General features: G+C 45.6%; 2 protein-coding genes across 9 annotated transcripts; one reads left to right on the top strand and one right to left on the bottom strand.

Annotated features, from left to right (window-relative positions):
* Nucleotides 1-7729: 7729 nt before the first annotated feature.
* Nucleotides 7730-20334, top strand: AKIP1 (A-kinase interacting protein 1). 8 transcript variants are annotated; one of them, XM_055317628.1, is made up of 7 exons: nt 7730-7816; nt 8022-8290; nt 8632-8712; nt 10949-11002; nt 11132-11236; nt 12224-12295; nt 14273-14719. In XM_055317628.1, exons 1-7 carry the CDS (start codon nt 7795-7797, stop codon nt 14411-14413), a joined length of 744 nt encoding a protein of 247 aa, XP_055173603.1. In that variant the 5' UTR covers nt 7730-7794; the 3' UTR covers nt 14414-14719. The 8 variants fall into 8 exon arrangements, with proteins under 8 accessions (XP_055173603.1, XP_055173605.1, XP_055173601.1 ...); XM_055317630.1 differs by having other exon boundaries at nt 7755-7816; nt 8022-8231; XM_055317626.1 differs by lacking the exons at nt 7730-7816; nt 14273-14719 and adding an exon at nt 20204-20334 and having other exon boundaries at nt 7848-8290.
* CUNH11orf16 (chromosome unknown C11orf16 homolog) lies at nt 15522-22167 on the bottom strand. Its single transcript, XM_055317636.1, has 5 exons — nt 22001-22167; nt 20326-20482; nt 18519-18753; nt 17257-17904; nt 15522-15784 (listed from the first exon to the last, which is right to left on the bottom strand). Exons 1-5 carry the CDS (start codon nt 22165-22167, stop codon nt 15522-15524), a joined length of 1470 nt encoding a protein of 489 aa, XP_055173611.1.
* Between the last annotated feature and the right edge of the window lie 100 nt (nt 22168-22267).

Here is a 22267-nt window from a genome sequence, read left to right as displayed (position 1 = left end):
TCACTCACCTATGTTCAATCTTGCCCAGTCCATGATAGAGTGAAATTTCCGTGACCCAAGGAACAAAGTTATGTGAAAGGTGACATACCTCTCTCCCTGCCACACATTTCCCTTTAATCAAGTAAGTTCAGATAATAATGTGAGCCACCTCAACTTTGGCGTCCCTCTTAATATTCTACAGCCACCAGACCTAACTTCCAATTTCGCCCCAGTTTGCTCCCTCCCACCCAAACAGGACATCTTTGCCGTAGTTACTATTAGACCTCACAGGGAAAAAAACATACAGAAACTTTGTGTGTAGATCATTTTATCTTCTCTCCACAATATGAAGAAGATGGTGTGTGACTGGAAAAAAAGTCACAAAACTGAAGGATAACAAATATCTGAGTGTAAACAGCATATTTTAAGTAATATAATCACCCTATTATCTCTTACACTTTTAAATATATTTCTATTATTTCTTAAAATGGGATACACCTATAATTATAATTAGGAAAACTTACTACAGACCAGAGCATATAACTAAAGTTTACTCTAAAACTGTTATAATTCTCACCCTGGAAATCTGGCTTCCTACTTGACTTGTGAGAGCTTCCTGAAATGGAAATACAGAACAAAGACTTAATAAATGACCACTGAACAAATAAATACTGATAGAAAGAATAAATATAAATTTCATCCTAAAAGAATACATAAAAGTAAACTTGAGAGTCAAGAGTCGTATTTTAAAAGGCTAGGAAGAATAAAATTGGAAGGAACAGTAAGTTCTAAATATTAATTTTTAAAAACCTGTTGCATCTGTCAGGATATACTGTGTCAATTTTTAGGACATTAAAATTCTACATAGGGGATAATTCCAGAATGATGGAGTAAGGAGGTTGGTAAATCATCTGTCCAAAGCAACAATAAAACTATACAAAATTGTCAAATAAGCATTCAGCGATGTTGAGGGGTGAGGGGGGGCAGAAATGGACCAGATTGAAAAGCATTTATTTTTAAAATAAATGAATAATAAAACTTCTGAAACTCTAGTGAGAAAAGTGGGCATCTGGGACCTCAGAGACTTTTTCCACTTCCTATACCCGACCCCAACCGTTAACACGGTAGTTGTGTTAAGACAAGACAAGCCATGAAAACCAGCAGTTCTGCTGCTGGAGGGCAATGACTTGATTTGGTGCTCAGGGTATGATCGGAAAAAAGTGACCTTAGAAAACAAGCAGTAAACAATCAGGAAAAATCAACATCACAGCTGGCTGAGAGTGCAGTAGTGGTTGGTAAGAGCAACAGACCAGCCAGAAATTTAACAATAAGATCCAGGGAACAAGCTAGTCATAGCGGACCTTGATAAACTCACATGCACATATCCTTGGTGGTCTGGAAAGTATGTACATGTCCTAGGTGTGCACTGCCTGAATGCGAGACCTTGCACACAACAGAAAATAAAGGTAATGGCAGACTTGAAGTCGTGTTCCCCAACCTGTACACAGGTCATTTGGCAAACTTCTTACATAACCCTGGGTTAGGCAAAGATTGCCTACCTATCAAAAGCACAATCCATAAAATAAAAAAATTAATAAAATGGACTTCATTGAAATTTAAGATGTTTATGTTTTGAAAAACACAAATAAGAAAATGAAAGACATGACACAGACCAGGAGAAAACATTTATACACCACACAGCTGATAAAGAATTCTTGTTTGGAACAAGAATTCTTATAACTCAAAAAAAAAAAAAAGGCAAGCCAATTTAAAAATGGACAAAAGAGGGCAGCCCCGGTTTAGTGCAGCCTTCAGCCCAGGGTGTGATCCTGGAGACCTGCGATCGAGTCCCACATCAGGCTCCCTGCATGGAGCCAGCTTCTTCCTCTGCCTGTGTCTCTGCCTCTCTTTCTGTGTGTCTCTCGTGAATAAATAAATAAAATCTTTTTTTTAAATGGACAAAAGATTTGAATAAACATTTCACAAAAGAAATAGGAATGGCTAATAACTACAAGAAAACGTGCTCAATATCAATAGTCATTAAGAAAATGCAAATTAAAATCACGAGATAGCACTTCATACCCACTAGAATGACTATACTCAAATGACAAATAATAACAAGCATTGGGGAGGAGTGGAAAAACGAACCGGGCAGCCCTGGTGGCCCAGTGGTTTAGAGCCACCTTCGGCCCAGGGTGTGATCCTGGAGACCCGGGATCGAGTCCCGCGTCGGGCTCCCTCCATGGAGCCTGCTCCTCCCTCTGCCTGTGTCTCTGCCTCTCTGTGTGTGTGTGTGTGTCTGTTATGAATAAATAAAATCTTAAAAAAAAACTGGAACCTTCAGACATCATTTGTGGAAATGTAAAATGGTACAGCCACTTTAGAAAACGGTTTGGCAGTTTCTTAAAAACGTTAAACATACATTTACCATATCACTCATCAATTCCTCTCCTAAGTATCTCCCCAAGAGAAATTAAAACCTGTATCCACACAAGGCCTTGTATCCAATCTTTCATAGCAGCATTATTCATAATGGTCCCCAAATGGAAACAATTAAGATGGCTATCAACTGGTGAATGGATAAACAAAATGTAGTATATTCATATAATGGAATATTATTCAGTCGTATAGAGGAATAAATTGCTGATACCTGCTACAATATGGATGAGCTTCAAAAACATGATGGTAAGTGAAAGCCAGACAAAAAAAGGTCACATATTGTGATTCATTTATAAACTGCCTAGAAAAGGCAAAATTATAGAAATAGCGAACAGAATAGCCGTTGCCTGGACCTAGAGGTGGGAACTGAGACTAACTGCATATGGTAGGCACAGGGATCTTTTTCAGTTAATGAAAATGTTCCAAAACTGGATCATGGTGATGTCTGCAAAATTCTATAAATTTACTAAAATTTATTGAATTGTACACTTAAAACATGTAAGTATAATGTAATATAAACTATCCCTCAATTCAATAAAGTCATTTAAAAAAAAATTCCACATGGATTCCTACTATTTATATCTACCAAAATTGTCATGCCTTTAATCTCTGATAGTTTTTTAAATGACAAAACTTTTCCCTAATCATTCTTGCTCTGCAATCAATTTTTTAACTTCCAATTTCTTAACAGGTTGTGAAAGCTAATTCTCAGTACTTTGATCCATTTTCTTTAATCTATATAATCAAGATGACAATTTTGATAATGAGTTTCTTTCATTCCCCAAAAACCCAATGAGTTGATGTAATCAGGCAAAATGAATGATCTAATGACTCAGTCTATAATACTACTTTACAAAGCTGTAATGATTCTAAAGCTCCCTAAGTCTGCTGAAGAAATAAAAATACCACCTGTCAAATGAAATGATTTATACATTCTCTGGTATGTACAGTATAAATCATTGTCTAACTCTGGCATGATACCCACTTTTACATCATAGGCTTTTAACCCTTTCTTGCCCTCTTCACGTAGAGAAAAATACTTGCATTTGTTCTTTACTAAATTTGTTTTTTGGGACAACACAGGTGGCTCAGCAGTTTGGTGCCACCTTCGGCCCGGGTTGTGACCCTAGAGACTAAATTTGTTTTTGTCTTTTTTTCTTTTCAAGAAGTCCAAATACAGCACCAATCTCTTTCCTCAGATTTCAGGAATATAAATGTCCTTCAACCCACTTATTCCCCAAAATATAACCTAGACAACGTCTATGTGCTCTGTGTAATATATCTATCCTGGTGAAGAGAGAAATTGTGGAAGACTTAGAGGAACAGTTTTCTTTCTCCACTGATGATCAGATACATTTCTGATCATATGCCCTCCCTCTATTTGCTGTTCCATTTCCAAGTCTCACTGGTGGCTTTAAGGAGTACCTGGCTTGGGAGCACCTGGGTAGTTCATTCAGTTAAGTATCAGACACTTGATTTCAGCTCAGGTCATGATTTCAGGGTTGTGAAATCGAGCCCCACATCAGGCTCCACGCTGAGTGTGGAGCCTGCTTAAGACTCTGTCTCCTTCTCCCTCTGCCCCTCCCTAGTCACACACTCTCTCTCACTCTAAAAAAAAAAAAAAAAAAAGACAAAAAAAATTTAAAGAAGTAGCTGGCTTGGGCTGTGTTTGATCCACAAAGGACTTGATGGTAGGCAGTTTCCATCATTATTCCCATCCAATCTTAAAAAAGAGAAAAAAGATTCTCACTGTGGTTTACAGTTCAATCATTCAAATTATACCAAAAAAGAGACATGTATAAATACAAATATAAAAATAAATGCAATGATTTACTTTCATGTCAGTCTTTAGGCTTTGGTTCCATTCCAAGCATCTTCTTTCCCAAATATTTCTAATGTTAAATTCTGGAAAATTATTTATAACTGAATATTCATTATATTCACTAAAGTGAAAAAAGGTAGACTTTTTTTAAAGAAGACAATTCTTATCTGGTCTAACAGGGATCTATTTATTTTTTTAAAAGATTTTATTTATTTATTTATAGAGACAGAGAGAGTCAGAGGGAGAAGCAGGCTCCAGGCAGGGAGTCTGATGTGGGACTCGATCCTGGATCTCCAGGATCACACTCTGGGCTGCAGGCAGTGCGCTAAACCGCTGCACCACTGGAGCTGACCTAACATGGATCTATTTAAATAAAAGATTAGGTCAGTAAATTCAATAAATGTCTACTGAACACCTACTGCTTACCAAGCCCTGGATATTTAGGAACAAATTAGGAGCTACTTCTACCTTCAAGGAGTTCATAAGCTGTTAGGAAAAAATGAACCATAACTACATACAATTTAAATCAGATTGGGATAAGTACCTCGATATTTAAAAAAAAAAAAAGCCATGGAAACAGAGGTTTTAAAAAGTTGACTTGACAAGAAGAAAGTAATGCTTCAACTGAAATGGAATTGGGCATGGTAAGTGGTAATAGAGTCCTGGGGAAGAGAGCCAAGTAACGTGAGGTATGGATGTAGTATCAGGCAAGTGAGGACATATTGAAAAACAAGGCTGAGGTCTCATTAAGATAATATTAGCTAATATTTATTGAGCATTTACTATGTGTCAAGTACTATTCAAAGCACTTTATTTGTATTAATTTATTTGGTCCTCACAACCCTATGAGGAATACAGTATTATTCTCATTTTAAAGATGACAAAACTGAGGTAGAGAATGGTTAAATAATCTGTTCATAGTTACATAGACTCAGCTAAATTATAGAGCCGGGACCTTGAAATCCATAAATAAAAAAAGCAAATCAAATTCTGTCTCACTCTCAACCACATTCATTATAAAAGCAGTTATCAGGTATTTTAAATATCTCTTCTCTTATTAATTCCTGGGCCATACTTCAAGACTTTGCTCAAATGTCTCCTTCTCTAAAAAGCCTTTCTTGATCCCTCTAACTGAACCATAGATGGATCTTTCTCCTCTAAGTTTCATAACAGTTTATATCAGATTTATAGTAACAGCCAGGGGATCCTGGGTGGTTCAGTCCCTTAAGAGTCTGCCTTCAGGGATCCCTGGGTGGCGCAGCGGTTTGGCGCCTGCCTTTGGCCCGGGGCGCGATCCTGGAGACCCGGGATCGAATCCCACGTCAGGCTCCCGGTGCATGGAGTCTGCTTCTCTCTCTGCCTGTGTCTCTGCCTCTCTCTCTATCATAAATTAATAATAATAAAAAAAGAGTCTGCCTTCAGCTCAGGTCATGATTTCGGGGTCCTCAGCTCCCTGCTGAGAGGAGTCTCTATCTGCCACTCCCCCTGCTTGTGTTTGCTTGATCTGTCTCAAATATTTTTTTTAAAAAAGCAACAGTTTATGAACAAAATCTTAATATTTAGTTCCTAGCATTACAGATTTTATAAGCATCATTCATTCTTTTTTTTATTCTGCTTTAGCCTGACCCACTTTCTATTCTCCCCAAGTCCTAGGACAGTGCTTGGGGCATTATAGTGCTAGCTATATCTGCGGAGTACTTACTCGTTGCAAGGCGTTGTGCTAAGCATTTTCCAGGAATTCTCTCTCAAAATCCTTACAGCAATCCGATTCCTAATTCACTGCATTCAATAGCTATCTGTTAGCCCTTTCTGTGGCAAAGTGAAATACTAGATGCACCTTAAACTCATTAAACAAAACAAATACGGCCCCACTCTCAAGAAGTTCAATCCAGGAGGTTAGTACGATTGGTATTCCTGAACATCAGGAAGAGGAAAAACTGAAGCTCAAAGAATTTAAGTGACTTGTTTGCCCAGAAATCACACAGCAAAAAAGTGGCAGAGACTGAATTCAAACTCAGCTCTCCAGACCTTATATTGGGGACCCTGTGCACCGGTTAACTACTATGTTCTGAAGGAGGCGTTTGGGGACACCTGGGTGGCTCGGTTGTTGGGCACCTGCCTTCGGCTCAGATCGTGATCCTGGAATCCAGGATCGAATCCCGCATCGGTCTCCCTGCGAGAGGCCTGCTTCTCTCCCTGCCTGTGTCTCTGCCTCTCTCTGTGTGTCTCATGAATAAATAAATTTAAAAAAAAAATGAAGGAGGCGTTTGATAAGCATTATTGAAGGGAAAGTTTTAGAATACTTTTACACTACAATGAAAAATATCCCAATGATAATGAAGACTTCTACTCCATTTCTTTCCGCGAGAGAAAAGCAGGAAATGAGCAACAGTGCAAACAAGTTGCAGTAATATCCTGATAGCGCAGAACTGCTGATCGAGCCCTCTGCGGAGACTCGCTCAGCATTGAAGATTTCCGTGTGTGCCTTAAAGTGACCCCCACCGAGCAGTAACCCTTAAAGTGCTTCTTCCTGAACATCAATGCTCCGCTGTGCGCAGCGTGTTGTGGCCGCCACTGATCAGCAGTGAGACCTTGGGCTACGCCGTCCATCACGTATCCCAGAGGTGTGGAGGAGTGCGGTGCGCGGGAAGGATGCACAGCTCATTTACACGTGGTGCAACTCTTCTGCAAAGGTGCGTCCAACTCCCCAGAGAGGCGGCTTCCAAAAGTGTGTGAGTCCGTACTTGCCACTGGAGGAGTGAGGAAGCTGCCCTGGAGGGATTCGGGGCCGAGGACGGACAACTCAGGCGCCCCCCTCACTCCTAACCCCACCCCCCGGCCCTGAACAGCTGCCTGCGGGCGGGCGGACGGCCACAGCCGCACAGCCGCATGGCCACACTCTTCGACAAGCGCCACCCCGGCAGCAGCAGCACAGTTTGGATTCTCCTACCCATCTCCATCTCCTCCAACGAGAGGGTTTTTTGTTTTTGTTTTTTAAGATTTACTTATTTATTCATGAGAGACACAAGGAGAGAGAGAGAGAGGCAGACACACAGGCAGAGGGAGAAGCAGGCTCCATGCAGGGAGCCTGACATGGGACTCGATCCGGGGACTCCAGGATCTCGACCTGGACCGAAGGCGGCGTTAAACCGCTGAGCCCACGAAAGGGGTTTTTACAAGGGCGGCATCTCAAGATACAGACCGGGCTGAGAGAGGCGCCTGGGGGCAGGTGTCTAACTCCCTACAATTCCTTCGCCCAACAGGAGGCCACCTGACTCTCCCCCCGGGCCACCCAGTGAGGCGTTGGAGACGACCTTGAACGGCGAGGCCCCCGCCCAGGAGCTCTTCCCACCGCCGCTCCGCCGCAGCTCCACTCCGGCCCCCACGCCTCGCACGCCGCCAGGCCCCGCCCCTGCGCCCGCCCGTTAGCCCGGCAACCGGCGCGCAGGGACCCCGGCCCGGGTGCAGGGAGAAGGCGGGGCCGGCGGCGGCCTGCTGCGCCGGCGCCGGGGGCTCCAGGCCCCGCCCTCCCTCTCCGGCGCCGCGGTGGGCGCATGCGCCTGGGGAGGCGGGCCGGTGAGGGCGCCCTACCGCGGGGAGGGGGAGACGGAAATGGAGGGGGTCTGCGCGCACCCGCTCGGCCCCGGCCCGGCGGGGGCTGGAGAGGGCCTTGGGCGCGTTGCCGGGGGCGGTGGTCGCCGGGGAGGTGGAGACTGGGGCTCCGACCCGCCGCGGCGGCCCGCTGACCCCGCCGTGTGTGTGTGTGTGTGCGCCCGCGCAGGGAGGCATGGAGAACTGCTTGGCGGCCGCGGCGCTGAACGGGGTGGACCGACGCGCCCTGCAGCGCACGGCGAGGCTGGGTCGGGAGGTGCTGGAGCGCGCCAGGACGAGGGCGGCGGACTGGCGTCCGCGGGAGCTTCCCCGAAGCAGCGTGGGGGGCGCTTCCCGGGAGCGGCCCGCGGCCGGCCCCCAGCGCCTCCTGCCGGGACAGGTGAGGCGAGGGCTGCCGTGCCGGGCGGCCCGCTGGCGGCCCCTGACGGAAGCCGTGAGGTAACGGGACGTGGGCGGAAAAGCCCTCGGAGAACCCCTGACGCTTGACAGATTCTCACTGGGGGGTGTGGGGGTACCTACCGCCAGTGCCCCGCCCGGGTGGGTGACTTTGAAAAAGATTCTTACACGCTGCCCTCTGGTATTACAGGAAAGCTAGCAACCCTTTCTTTGTCCTGGATAAATTGCGTGTCTGTTTATTCTTTTTAGAGTGGAGTTCTTTCTCAGTAAGGGCCTTCTGACACTTGCAGAGGCCTTTCAAAAAAAAGATGCTATTCCCAAAATGACTTCTATTGTCTAGCGAATTCCAGCTCTCACCCGTGGTTTGCCATTTATTCGAATAGAGAGAAGAAAGACAACCAACCCTCAGTGCTTCCTTCAGGACAATGGCGGCATTCATGGACTATACCTCAAGTCAGTGTGGGGTAAGTTGGTGTAAGCCAAAGCAGAGCTCGCCTGGATGCACCTGCACACGGGCCACAAAGTGGATCTTCGCAGACTTTTTTTTTTTTTATTTTTTTTAATTTATTTATTTATGATAGTCACACACACACAGAGAGAGAGAGAGAGAGAGGCAGAGACACAGGCAGAGGGAGAAGCAGGCTCCATGCACTGGGAACCCGATGTGGGATTCGATCCCAGGTCTCCAGGATCGCGCCCTGGGCCAAAGGCAGGCGCCAAACCGCTGCGCCACCCAGGGATCCCGGATCTTCGCAGACTTTAAGGAGAATCTGGAGGCTACCCATCTACCCCGCCCCACATTCGTGGCCAGATTGTAAACAGGGATTTAAACCAGGTGATAAGTCCCAAGTTAGAATGTATTCAACAAATATTTATTGAATGTCTAACTGTAGGTATGATTGAGGATAAAGCAGTGAACCAACCACAGAAGGCCTTTGTCTTCATTATTGTTTTCAGACTGGGGCAGGGCCGGGGAGCTTATTTGCTGAATTCCAAAATATTCAAGTCCAGATATTAGGGATTTTTTTTTTGAACTTTGAATTGAAGTTTAAAAAAAAAAATCATAGGTTGCTCTAAACTGGAACTGAGACTTTCTGGTTTTCAAAAACATATTGAAACAAAAACTGAAGACAAAATCCCTAGAGTTTAACCGCTGTTGCAAGTAAGGTGGTTTTTAAGTATGTCCCTGTGAGTCTGTATCACTTGTTGGCCACAAGGGTGGTTGCAGCGACGGATGCAGTGCCCTCAGCAGAGGAGGTGTGGCTTAATGGCAGGAGCAGCCTCTCAGAAATGAGACCCATGATCTGCCCCTAACTGGCTATAATGCCCTGGGCCAGTTAATCCCACTCAGCCTACCTTCCCTGTCATAAAATGAAGATCTCTAAAGTGCTTTCCAGCCTTTAGAGTCTGTTTCTTTGGTCTTCACTGAGAGATGAATTTGTCATAAATTGTAGCATGAGGGACTTAGGTGAAATTTTGGGTACCATTCATTGAAATGGGTGTACGAAGATTTGAAGATCCTCTTCTCAAAACCATACACTAGGTCATCATTAAGTACTCTGAAGAAATGGTGAAGGCAGGCCAGCCTGCATCCCAAGACATTACCTGCCTGGAAGGTACTCTGATGTCTAGGAGTTAAAGCCTACTCTGTGGTCTCTGCCAGCTTTAACATGACGGGATTCTTTTATGGTTGGTTCTAAGGATGCTGGTCTGCAAAGGAGAAGGAAGAGAGTACCTTGTTTCTGTCCTGCTTTTCGATTTCACATATTAAGAGATATTCAAAAAAATCTCTTAATTTTTTGCAGAAGCCCTATTACTCCAACAACAGGAGTCATAATCAATGCAATAATGGTCCAGAGAATATTATGTTGTTCTGTTAAATTGTTTTAGAAAAATCTAGCTCTTCTGCGTAGAGATCAACTTAAACATTTTGGTTCATGGTCCACTAAAAGGAAAAACATTTGTCTTTGGTTTGAGGTTCAGTGAATTGGTGCTCTTCATTTTGATTTTTAGTCCATACTGCAAGTTTCCACTCTGGAATGGAGTCTCGGACCGAACCCCTTGGCTTTCTGGAGATAGGATTGAGAACAGTGTTCTGAGTTTGCCTTTACAATTTTAAAGCAATCCCTAAAATACATCGTTAGACCTATGTCCTGAAGTGTTTTCCCCAGCTTCGCATTCTTTTGGTCTCATGCCTTAAACACTGTTTGAACACTGTGTTCAAAACAAGCAGGCTTGTGATGTCCTCATCATTAGTCATAATCAAGGGCAAGTCTAAGGTTAACTTCGAGGGGGAGGAAGGAAGTAGACAAGAAAAAATGTAACTGCTTTCTGATCCTTTGGATTATTCTCCTTAAATTAGAGACCTCTTCTTCCACTCCTCCGCACGGGGAGAAGGGTTGCCTAGCTATTGAGTTTTTGTTACATTTCCTGTTGTATTTCTAAATCTCAAGGAGATACTCCCCTCTTCCCTTGTCCTTGTCTGAGACTCGGACAGCAAACATGGAACAGTTCATCAGAACTTGTGATGAGAGGAGGTGAAAAGGCATATGTATTTGATATTGGGGTGAAGATGTTGTGACAATTATTTAACCTGGCAGAGAGCATGGTCCTGCCCAGCTGTGGTTGGCTAGAGTTCTTGCGCTACAAAGGCAGCAGATGGCAGCAAAGTAATGCCAAATGCAACTTCCTCCTCTGCAGCCACTTCACATGGGCTCAGATTTGTTGGATTTCAGAGGCCTGTCAAGAGAGCAGGTAATTTACTTTTGCTCTGTTGCCTCCCTCCTTAACCATACTTTCCTCAAGTAACAGAGTTTTTTTTTTTTTTTTGAAAGTTTGACCAGATTATTTGGTTACCTAACATCTTTCATGTTTCTCCTATAGAAATATTATTCATCTGTGCTGGAGGAAGGAGGGGCAGCCCACGTCTCTCGTTATCACAGAGGGAAGTCAGCAGTGCATTTGTGCTGGGACATGGGGAATGGCCAGGTATGTATCCTCAGCTCCCTGTGCTGTGCCCTCTGCTCCCCTTCCCTCTCTTAACAGAATTCTTTTCCTAAAATGTCAGGAAATAAACTATTAGTAATGAACAATTACAGGCCTCTCACTACAAACTTACTTGCTTTTTATCACATGTTCTGGAGAAGCCAAAGATTCTACTTGTTGAACTGATACAGTAGAAATTCATTGTTGTTTTTGGAGGAGGTGTGTTGTTTTGTTTTTTTCTTTTTAAACTCCCACTAGTTCTACTCAAAGGTAGCAAACTTAAGTTCAGAGTCTGACCCACAAGTTGGATTCCTAACTTCTCTGGCCTGCAGGTTTAGGGAAAGGACGGGAGAGAGGCCCTAGGGATACGCTTGAGGGCTAGATGCACACTGGGAGGTTCCTTCTGTTTCCCTGGCCTGAGATGTGTGGAGCCACACCAGAGCCTGAACCCTAGGTTCCATTTTCTGGCCTGACCCTAACATGGGGTTACATGTAGACAAGAGACATTCTTGGGATGTCCTTCCATTCCCTCCTATAAAACGTCAGTTGGTGCCTCTGAGGGAAATTCCATCTTTCCCCGCTATTACCCGGACTCTTGGGAGAAGCACACAAGAGAATTTTGTTTTCTGAGAGCTCATTAAGTGTTTGTCACTGTTGCACTTTAAATCTCCAATCTAGTCCCCATGTTGCAGACTAGGGAACTAAGGCTTAGAGAGATCAATCTGCCCTTTTCAGTAAAAGCAGGAGTTAGGATTCAAATTCTGGTCTGACTCCAAAGCTCATATAAAAAGTATAAAAAGCAAGCATGGTAAACATCTGACTACAACTACCTCACAGAATCCACTAAAAGCCATAATAACTTAGATGACAACTTAGAAGAAACTGACAGAACAATTGTTAGTTGTTCCTAATAAACTAAGAGAAAGTTTCTCTTTACAATCCAGAAATCAGAGTCTGGGCACTGATCAATGTTTGTACTTGTCTCTCCAGAAAAAGGAAACCTCCCTTGATCTTGGAGGCATCTCTCAAGCATCAGAGTGTGCTCTAGCAGCATCCCAGCCTGTAAGTACACATCTCCTCATTGTTCTGGGCTTCACCACCCGTGCAATTCCATGAACCCACTGAGTCGGTTATAGGGTTCTTTATTCCAGACCTACAGTATTTTTATGTTGGGACGTTCCAGTCTTGAGAGTACAGCATTTGGATTCAGTGTAAAATTATGTCTTTTTGGTATCCTTCCTTCACTTGAAGCTTAAGGGATACTTTTTGTGACTGAACTCATAGTTGTGGTTGGAAAGAATGCAAAGTATTCCCTTCTCAGTTCCTACAGCTCAGCTGGGCTGGCACTGGCTCCTGCTGGAATTCCACCATCTGTTCAAGCAGCAGGAGGGGCCTGACCCTCCTGCTTACAAAGTGAAAACCATTGCTGAAATTCTGAAACATACAAATTTGGTTAGCTCAAGTTCCAGAACATTTGAAGGGATTTGTTCTCATTTTCCACAAATATTTCTCTGTTAAAAACACAGTGATGAGTTTCTCATTTTTAGGATAAAGAAGTACTCATTAGTTCATGAACCCAGGAAAGTTTTGGGAACTTGGAAGGACTGGAATTCAGAGGAAAGGAACTCCAGCATGTTGCTGTGATAGTTTGCTTAATCTTTGTTTGTATATTACCGTGCTACTAGCCAAGATTCAAAATATACTAGAGTTAGTAACAACCAAGAATGTTCTACTTCTAGTACAAATATAAGTTAGGCCAAGATGCCTCTCAGACTTGCTGGATTTTGGTAATGCTAATCTTCCTGATACTCATGATGGTGGAATCACAGATGCCAATCTTGACCCCGTATTTCCTTTTATGCAGACAAATGGAATATCTTTCGCTTTCTGCAATTCTGATAGAGCTGTATATTCTAAAATCTACCTTTGTGTACTTATGTGGTCAAAGACCAATAAAGAGTTGTGGCGTAGTCATACACCTTCATGTCAGTTAAATGACAGGTAAATAAGACCAATTTTGCAGTAACTGGGGATGAAAGGCTAGAACATAAAGCAGCTTTGGAGAAAAGTTGGCTTTAAATCTATGCAAGGTGGAGGATGGGGAAGAAGTTTCATGAAAGTATAAATATTGCCATTTAGTCCTCCTAAAGTTTGCTGGCCTGGGTGTGGTGACAGAGATGACAGCTGCCGCCTGTGGCTCCTTCTGAGCAGGGAGGAAGTTCGTGGGGGGTTCCCAGCTGTGGGATAGCAGCTCTTAATTACAGGCTCTCTTCTGGTTTGCAGCTTTGCTCTCAGCCATTTGGACTGACACCCCTTCTCTGCCTGTACTTCCGCCCACTTCCCAGTCATGTGTCAGGTCTGTCCTTGAAAGATGGGTTGTGCTGAGCACAGCTTTAAACACAAATCTTCCATTAACTCCAGCTTCCAGTGTTTTGTATTATAGGAGCACCAGCCCGCTAAGGGAGGGCTCTGGCCAGCCGGCTCCTTGCTGCATGACAAAATGGAATCAACTCACAGTGTGTTCAGCTTTTGGAGAAAAGAATATTTCATCTTCCTCATAATGAATTTAGCAAACAAAGCACAGTTAGAAAGATTCCCATTATTCCATGGTACCTTGTCATTATTGCTGCTCTGTGCTAACAAGTCCCACTGTCTGCTTTTGAGCCCCCAAACAATGATCCCCTTTTCCTCTACCTAATTCCTCTCTTTCTACAACCAGGAGTGTCCCTTTTATGACCCTTCATGTTTGTATAGCATTCTAGCACTTGCCAGGTGTTTTCACGTACATGTTTATGAAAGTACATGTGGTACTTACTACCACAGCTTTAGAAATAAGGAAACAAGCACAAGGAGAGGCTGAGACTTACCTAAGTGACTTTCCTCTTGTCTGGCCAGGCCGAGCCTTGAAGCAGGACCTCCGTCTCCCACACCAGTGCTCCATTCCACTGTGCTCCTGGCACACCAAGGTCGCCTGGTAGAGGTGCTCTGACGGCATTGTGACCTCTAGTCTCAACAGCTAATACCTGCTTTTCCTTGCAGGCTAAGAACATCTCTAAAGACCTCTACATAGAAGTATATCCAGGGACCTATTCCGTCACTGTGGGTACAAGTGATTTAACCAGGACTCAGGTGGTAGCAGTTGACTCGGGACAAAGTGTGGACTTGGTCTTCCCCATATGATGTTGACCATCATGGCTATCACATCACCTTTTTTTTTTTTTTAAGTAACAAGAAGAATAAAGTCACCGTATGATTTTCTTCATATTTACACAGTAATCCTGCTTTCAGGGCTGACTGTAGAGGGTCAGCCTTTCTGGGAACTGGAGTTTGTGCCTTTCAGTGTCTATTTTAACTTAAATGTCTAAGACCCCCCTCCCCCTTCTGCTGAAAGTAATAATGTAATGATGCTGTCTTAATAGTTCTTAACTGCTTATTTTCCAGGTAAAAGGTTAACTGTGGTAATAAAGGGAGAGATTTGGAAATGAAGAGAGTTCCTTTTTATTGGCATGAAGAGGTGAAACAGTGTCGTTCATGGTCAGCTGTAGGTTTATGAGAAGGTGGCAGAGAGGCTGTGGACACATTTGCCCAAAGCAGACCAACCAGGCCCTGCAGCTTCTGTGGAAGAGAAGTAGCTCCGCCGAGGTCCCTCGCGGGGAACCCTGGCCAGGACCACCGCGTGCCTTTGCTCCTCATCTGCAGGGAAGTTGTAGAGTGTGAGGTTGCAACTGCTTTTGCACCCATCACATGTGGCCTGCCTCTCTGTCCCCGTCCATTGCAGGAGGACTTGGCAGCCACTTAGTAACACCTCCTCAGGTATTTATCACTGCTGCTCTTTTAGCTTCCTATAAGGAAAAAAAATCCTGAGAGTCTGATGCTGTAATTTTAAGGATCAAAAGTCACTGATCTTAAAAAGTCTATGGTGTGCCCTGAACTTCTCGAAGCTACCAAGCCAATAGCAGTTTAGTTGCCTGGTAGTTCATCTCATTGTGAACATGACAAGTCTGCCCTCAGAACAAATGCCAGTATTTTATATGATGAAAACCAAGTTTTAAGTAGAGCTGTATTAGCATTCCTAATGAGGAACAGACTCCCACAGACAGAGGCTGTAGTCCAGCAGACCCATCCCCTTCACCATAGGGTCAAGTGTCATTTAAGTAAGAAGTCTGTGCTCAGCTTTGTGGGTTCTGTAAGCCTTCTGAACTGGAATGCAGAATTGTGGGTATGTGCATTTTCCTGGGAAAAGACAGCGCGGGAGTTCTCAGTTTCAAAAGGGGCGTGGAGAACCATGTCAGGAGTCCTTAGGGAGCCCCTTCCCAGCCATCCTGCTTTTTACCTGGCTCCTCAAGGCTTTTGGTCTGAGAGCATTCTGGTTCCTCTGGTGTGTCGCTGTTGCCTGACTTTGTTTTCTGTGTTCATCTTGTGGCAGGATATGTGGTGGCTTCACGCCACTTGCTTCCAGGACCAGCTCCCTGGTATTCCCCATCACTATAGCTTGTACTCTTTGCTCTTTGTTGCTCCTCTTTTCTTTCCAGATGGTGCCATTTCCTGCTCCTAAACCCGAAATTCAATTAGTTATGTCGCACATGCCACCATGGGATTAGTCTTGATGACTGAAGTAGAACTATATGTCAGATATCCCAAAGCTCTTAACTATCTGTAAGCTACCTACCACTGTTCTCTATTTTGAAAGAGAAATAAAGTTTAAGTCATTTCTGGCCATCATGCTTTCTGGATGGGTTGTATCCAATAACTACATTTGGAATTAGGTGGGAAGAAGGTACCAGACGCAATTTTCAAAACAGCCAGGAGGGTAAGCAAAAATAGCCAACTGGCACTCTTGCAGGAGCTTGTAAATCTCCCTGCTCACAAAGAAGAGGTAGTGAGCTCTGGGGGTGGGACAGGGTTGGCAGGGTGTGTGTATGTTAAGAGGTTGAGTGAGGTAAAACAAAATAATGGGAGATGTGACTCCCTGGGGAGTAGGAAAATAATCTGAAAAGGAAGCACTATTGAATCCATCCTCTTCCTGGCTTATAAAACTACAGATTGAGCCCTGTTTCAGTCATAAGCTCTCCAGGGAAGAGAGCAGAGTAACTGGGGGCAGCCAGCAGCCTGGCCCTTCTAGAATTGTTAGGTTGGGATCAAAGGGAATTCGAAAGTATCAAAGAGCGTGGAGGGCAGAGAGACCCACAGTGGGTGTCTCGAAATCTTAAAGCCCTTAGCAGTGGTACTCTTTAACCACACTGCCTCCCTGCCCCAGACAGAATGTTCATTTAGTTCACTGAATGTTAGTGACCTCAAGGCCCCTAGAATCTAGTCTAGGTCTGGGCTTAGCCACCTCTGCCAACTGACTTAGGCATCTGCTTTCTGGGCCTCACTGGGAATTAAATGGGACAGGCATGATGCATGCCAGTGACACACAACTTCTAAACCTATGAGGGAATCAACATGGTTCTTAAGGGGAAGATGGGGATGGCTATCGATGGCCAATGACAGTAACACTGCCCCATCTTGTAAGGAATGAACAGCAGGATGGAGTGCCCTGCTTGTTCCCACTCTGGTTTACTATGGGGACCATCTGGAGAGTAGGGTCTGGTGACCAATGAATGTTTAAAGACTAATTTCTGTCCTCTCAGGGCATGGGCAACTCTAATCAACACCCGGAGGCATTTTGACTGTTCATCTAGAGAAAACTCAAGGGCTCCAAGAAAAAAAGGCAGGGGGCGGAGGTGGGGGGCAGGCACAGACAATGGCAGGGCCCCTGCAGGAGAACAGTGAAGAAGGGAAAGACAGTTGTTAAAGAGGGATGCAGACCTTCGCCGAAGATCAGCCCATCCTCTTACTGGGGTTTATTGCTCAGGTGGAAACCTACTACTTTCCCTTTATCACCACCTCCCCATCAACGTGGCCACGCTCCTAAGTGTTATTTCCAATCCCCAGACAGGACATGCATGAGTGAGATTCCTAAGAGACACGGGGGAGGGAAGGGAGCAGGGTCTTCAGCTCCACCTAAGAGGTAGGTATACCTAGCTTCCCAGGATGCGGCTCAGACCCGTTTCTCCAGTATCTCCACCCAGGCTGGCGGAGGCCACCCTGCCTCCTTGGACACTTCTCAGGAAGGACGAGGTCTGTGTTGACTGTACCGTCCACCATCAGCCTCTGGGGGAGGCCCATCTGCAGATCAGTCTCCAAATCCTTTTCAGAAGATGAAGAGGAGGAGGAAGAAACACCCAGGGGAGCTCGCACGGAAGCTTCATCTTCTTTAGGATGCACTAGGGGCAAAAGCTGTGTTGGGGGCTTCGGTTCCACCTCCGAACATTCTTTGGCTGTGCCCCCTGAGGTCCTGGTTAGAGGCCACCAGGTAGGTCCAGCCAGGGAGCAACAGCAGAGGCAGCCCTGGCACAGCAGTTGGCAGCAGGCGGGGGGGACACAGGGAGGACATGGGAATGGAGTGCCCAGAGAAGGCCCACTGGTGACACATCCGGTGGCTGGTCCCCACAGAGAGCAGCAAGGGGCCCAGAGGAGGGGCCTGGGGTGCTCCTGGATTAAAGGCTTGTGCAGCCTCTCCACAGCCTTCTTCCAGACAGCCAGGGGCACCCACTGAACCCTGCCTAGAGGCACGGTCGCTGTGTTGCCATTCCAAAAGTGAACAGTAATTTCTCCTCCTTTTGATGCTGTGTAACAGAAAGAGCAACATTTTGTTACAATTACCTCTTCTGTGTCATGGACAAGGGTTCTCCTAACCCCCAAAACAAACCTCAGTGCAGGCCCCTGCTCTGTGGGCCTCCTCGAGGGCACCTCTCCCTGGAAAGCCTGCCGGGAGCATTCCTGCACCTGCTCCATTCAGCCACTTCCCAGTGCCCTTGCATTTACCTCCCTGTCTCAATTTTCATGGGGAAAGAGGAGAAGCCTGTCATGCTCTGAAAGACAATGATGCTGACTGGTGGGCCTGCAGGAGGGGACTGTCCCAGTCTGTGGATAACTTGATGGGGGACCAGTCATAAGTACTGGTGTGAGCCCAGCTTAACCCCGTCACACCATAGGTTAGCTAACCAACATAATAGTTTTAGGCTATTTTGCCTGGATATTTCATAATCTGAAAGATATGATTTGTGTATCTGTTGCCACACCCAGGATTAAGCTGCTAGTAGGGGGTAAGGATTTTTTCTTTTTCTTTTTTTTTTTTTTATATCTCTAAGGCCCTAAGCTCACCTCTAAGACATTTTTTGCTCTCTCCTACCAGCCTGGCTCCCTCTGGGGACCGATAGGTCAGAGCAGCTTCCCTTACCTCGCTGGGGCTCTCTTGCCTCCGAGCCCAAGAGAACAGTGCCAGGGCCGTACCGCTGTTGGTCTGGCTCCCAGGGTGCAAGCACCTTGTCCCCAGGTTCCAGTGAGTAGCCCATGGGTGGCAAGCACTGAATGACATCCTCTTCTAAGACCATGCTCTGCCACTGGGCTGGCAGCTTTGGGTCTGTGATGAGGGGAACCTCAAATTCCACAAGCAGAGCCCCCTGTCTCTCCAGCTGTGGAAAAGAAAACACAATGAGATCTGGCATTAGGAAGTGGAACAGGGAGCACCATGGTTCCCTGCAATGCCCTAGAAACAAGCCCCAGGTCCTCCTTAAAACAGTGAGAGCCATCTAGGGAAAGGACAGAGACAGATGCTGCTTAGAGCTGATTGTGGCAGAGACAGGCAGGCTGTACTGTGGATGCTATGCTCTTCCCTCTACCTCCTTTTGCCATGGGCAACTCATGTTTGTCACTTCCTGCCATTCCTTTCCGTTCTCTTCCTCTTCCTGGTTTTCTTTGCTCCTCTATATATTTGGTCTGCAATTCCCAGGGATAACCTGGGTCCTCTGGATCTTTCCCCAGTGTACTCCTCCTCCTCTCAGCACCTCTGGAAAGTGTTTTCCCTGCGTCCAAGACCAACCAGAGATAGTGTATTCATCCACAGGCCCACACAGGCAAAGAGTAGCTGTGGCCTAACGTGAAGGCAGCCCTTGGCACTGCCATCACCTCAATGTGGAGAGGTTTGGCTAAGCAAATGAACATCATAAAAGGGAGGGCAAGAGGAGCCTTTAAGCTGTTTTGAAAAATCAGTATGATTTTGAAGAGAAAGTCTGGTGACAAGTTACTTTGATCACCAGACAGCCTATTATTTGAACAAAACTCTGCTAATATTTCATTGGAATTCACATATTAGTTATTTGAAAACAACAAAATGACTTTTGAATGGAAATTCTATAATTCAGTTTTTTGGAATTCACACTTGTCTTCCTTCCATGAGTCCACATTCGCAAAGTCTGACTCCGAGAAGAGAAAAATCCCAAAGAAGTAAACAGCCACTGAGGTAAAGTACAGGCCTGGCTTCCAGCACGCGGGGGACCAGGCACAGAGGCAGGCATGTGGGCACGTTTTGTTCCTCTTTCCCCTAGGCTGGTGCCCAGCACTCAACACATTGAATTTTCCTTAACAAAGCACTTTTTTACTGTAAATTTTCTTCACTGTCACAGGTTCACTTGTATCCCTCCAAAATTCATCTATTAGAATCCTAACCACTAGTACCTCAGGTTGTGACCTCTCTTGGGAACAGGGTCATTTCAGATATAGTTAGTTAGGACAAGGTCATACTAGGCTGAGTAGGGTCGGTGCCTCATCCAGTGACTGATGTTCCTATATATAAAGAGGAGAAATTTGGACACAGACATGCACAGAGGGAAGATACCATGTGAAGATGGGGCAAAGATTAGGGTGACATTTCTACACACCAAGGAACATCAAAGGTGGTCAGCAAGCCACCAGAAGCTAGTTAGGAAAGGCAGACTCTGCCTCATGGCCCTCAGAGGGACCGACACTGCCAACACCAGTCTCCAGAACTGAGAGACAATAAATCTCTGTTCTTTAAGTCACCTCATTTGTGCTACTCTGTTACACAGCCCCAGCAAACTCACTGCCTTTACATTTCCCTTCTAGAACCTGACCATGAAAGACGTATGCTTATCCAAGAAACCGTACTGCTGGGCACACACAGCTGGAGCGTGGCAGGTATGACAGGGCCACCCTGAGGAGTGTCCTGGGAGATGTGAGGAACTTGCCTCTGGAGCAGCCTTTCTCTGAGCCCGGTAATAAAAGCCATCTGGTCCCCTTCTCGCCAGGACCCATGTGTCAGCAGCATCTCCAACTCTTCCCAACCAGCCAGGCCCCTGCCATGCTGAGTCAGCAATGTGGAGACATGGTTGGTAAGATACATATCTGGGAAAAAGCAAATAGAATTAGGGAGTGGAGAAAACCAAGCCCTAAAAACATCAAGAAACACATTTCACGGGACACCTGGGTTGCTCAGTGGTTGAGCATCTGCCTACGACTCAGGTCATGATCCCAGAGTCCTGGGATCAAGTCCCGCATTAGGCTCCTCGAGGGGAGCCTGCTTCTCCCTCTGCCTATGTCTGTGCCTCTCTCTCATGAGTAAATAAAACCTGAAAGAAAGAAAAAAGAAAAGAAAAGAAAGAGAAACCTTTAAAAAGAAAGAGAAAGAAAAAGAAAAGAAAAAGAAAGAAAGAAAGAAAGAAAAGAAAGAAAGAAAGAAAGAAAACACATTTCACAGATCTGAGCAGCACAGCAGTAGGCATGTGACATAGGTGGCTATGTGGAACAGAAACCCATGTAAAAAGTGGCTGGTGATCTAGGACTTCCAGTAAAACAAGATAAACTGCTGGAAAGGGCAGAAGGAGAGGACAATGAAGGAAACTACCATTTGGGGATTGAGAATTGCATTAAGGTCATCAAAATGTGATTAGCCTGGATCCTTTCAAGTGAATAAATCCTGGTTCTGAGGCTGAACAGCAGTCCAGGAAAGAGCGCTGGGAGGTAAATCCAAAGGCAGTGTGGGGGAATCCAGGACGAGGTATGGTGTTTGGATAGCTGTACCAAAAGACTAACATTGGAAGGATGCTTGATGCTATGGGATCAGAAGGGAGGAGGAAGTGTTTGAGCAGGGGAAGCACAGAAGAGCTGGCCAAGGGACTGAGAGGAAAAAAGAGAAGCTATTCCTGGAAAGGTTTGTGGGCCGGGCCAAACCAGGGCTGTAGAGGGGTGGATTATTGAGTCAGGGTTTGGTTTTCTGAAAAAGCTGTTTACTTTGTGGGCAAGCCTGGAAGCAGGGACATTTAACTCTGGCTTTGAACAAGATGGTCCCCATAGGTGAATCCAGAAAGCGGGTTATTAAGGGTTCAAACTGGCATGTCCCTATGTGAGTGGCATGGACACAAGCGAGTCCCTGGAACTTACATCACTTGTATATGCTTGAGGGCTGAGCTTCCTTTCCCTTCTGCAATCACACTTTACACAGCCCACTGAGGATTTGATTCGGGAAAGGCCAGGATAACTGAAGGTTACCGAGGGAACCTGAAGAGGTAACTGGCCAGCTTGCCTTAGCTGGTTGCAGAAACCCTAATTTTTCACGTGGTGCCAGGGCTAGTCTCATAGTTGGTGGTAAAATGAGCTAGAAACTCTTCAACTGGCGATGTCTGACTGCTTCTCTCACCCATGCCAACTCTGACATCTGCCACCTTGCCTCAGAGTGCCAAGGGAGTACAGTTTAGACTGGAGTCATGTAAGACCACAAGCAAACCATAGCCTACACAGGAAAGAACCTTTTCAGCCTTCCCAGGAAGCAAGTTCTACCCCTCATGGTACACCATCGAGAGCCAAGAACAGAGAGGAACAAGAGGGGCGCACATCACTTCTGCCAGAGGTTGCAGGGACTTGTACCTGGTGAGGAGGTTGTGCCGGGTGAGCCAGGGTGCTTGGATGGCAAAGGGGCAGGTGCAGGAGAGTTCCCAGGGAGGAGCAGGGCCAGTCCAGGAAGAGGGCTTCAGGGTTGTGGCCATACTGCAGTATTTGGGCTGAGGCGTCCCAGTCCCTGCAGAGGATTCCATGGCCTTGGGAGAAACCACCTGAGAACAAGCACCACCATTGAGTTGCAGCGCACAGCCCAGCAGAGGGCAACTGGCTGGCGCAGGGCTCACTTCTGGGGTT

The sequence above is a fragment of the Nyctereutes procyonoides genome, unplaced genomic scaffold, assembly GCF_905146905.1.
Source record: "Nyctereutes procyonoides isolate TBG_1078 unplaced genomic scaffold, NYPRO_anot_genome, whole genome shotgun sequence".
NCBI lineage: Eukaryota > Metazoa > Chordata > Mammalia > Carnivora > Canidae > Nyctereutes > Nyctereutes procyonoides.
Note: the sequence above shows the minus strand (reverse complement) of the source record. Positions and strands in the feature narration are given on the sequence as shown.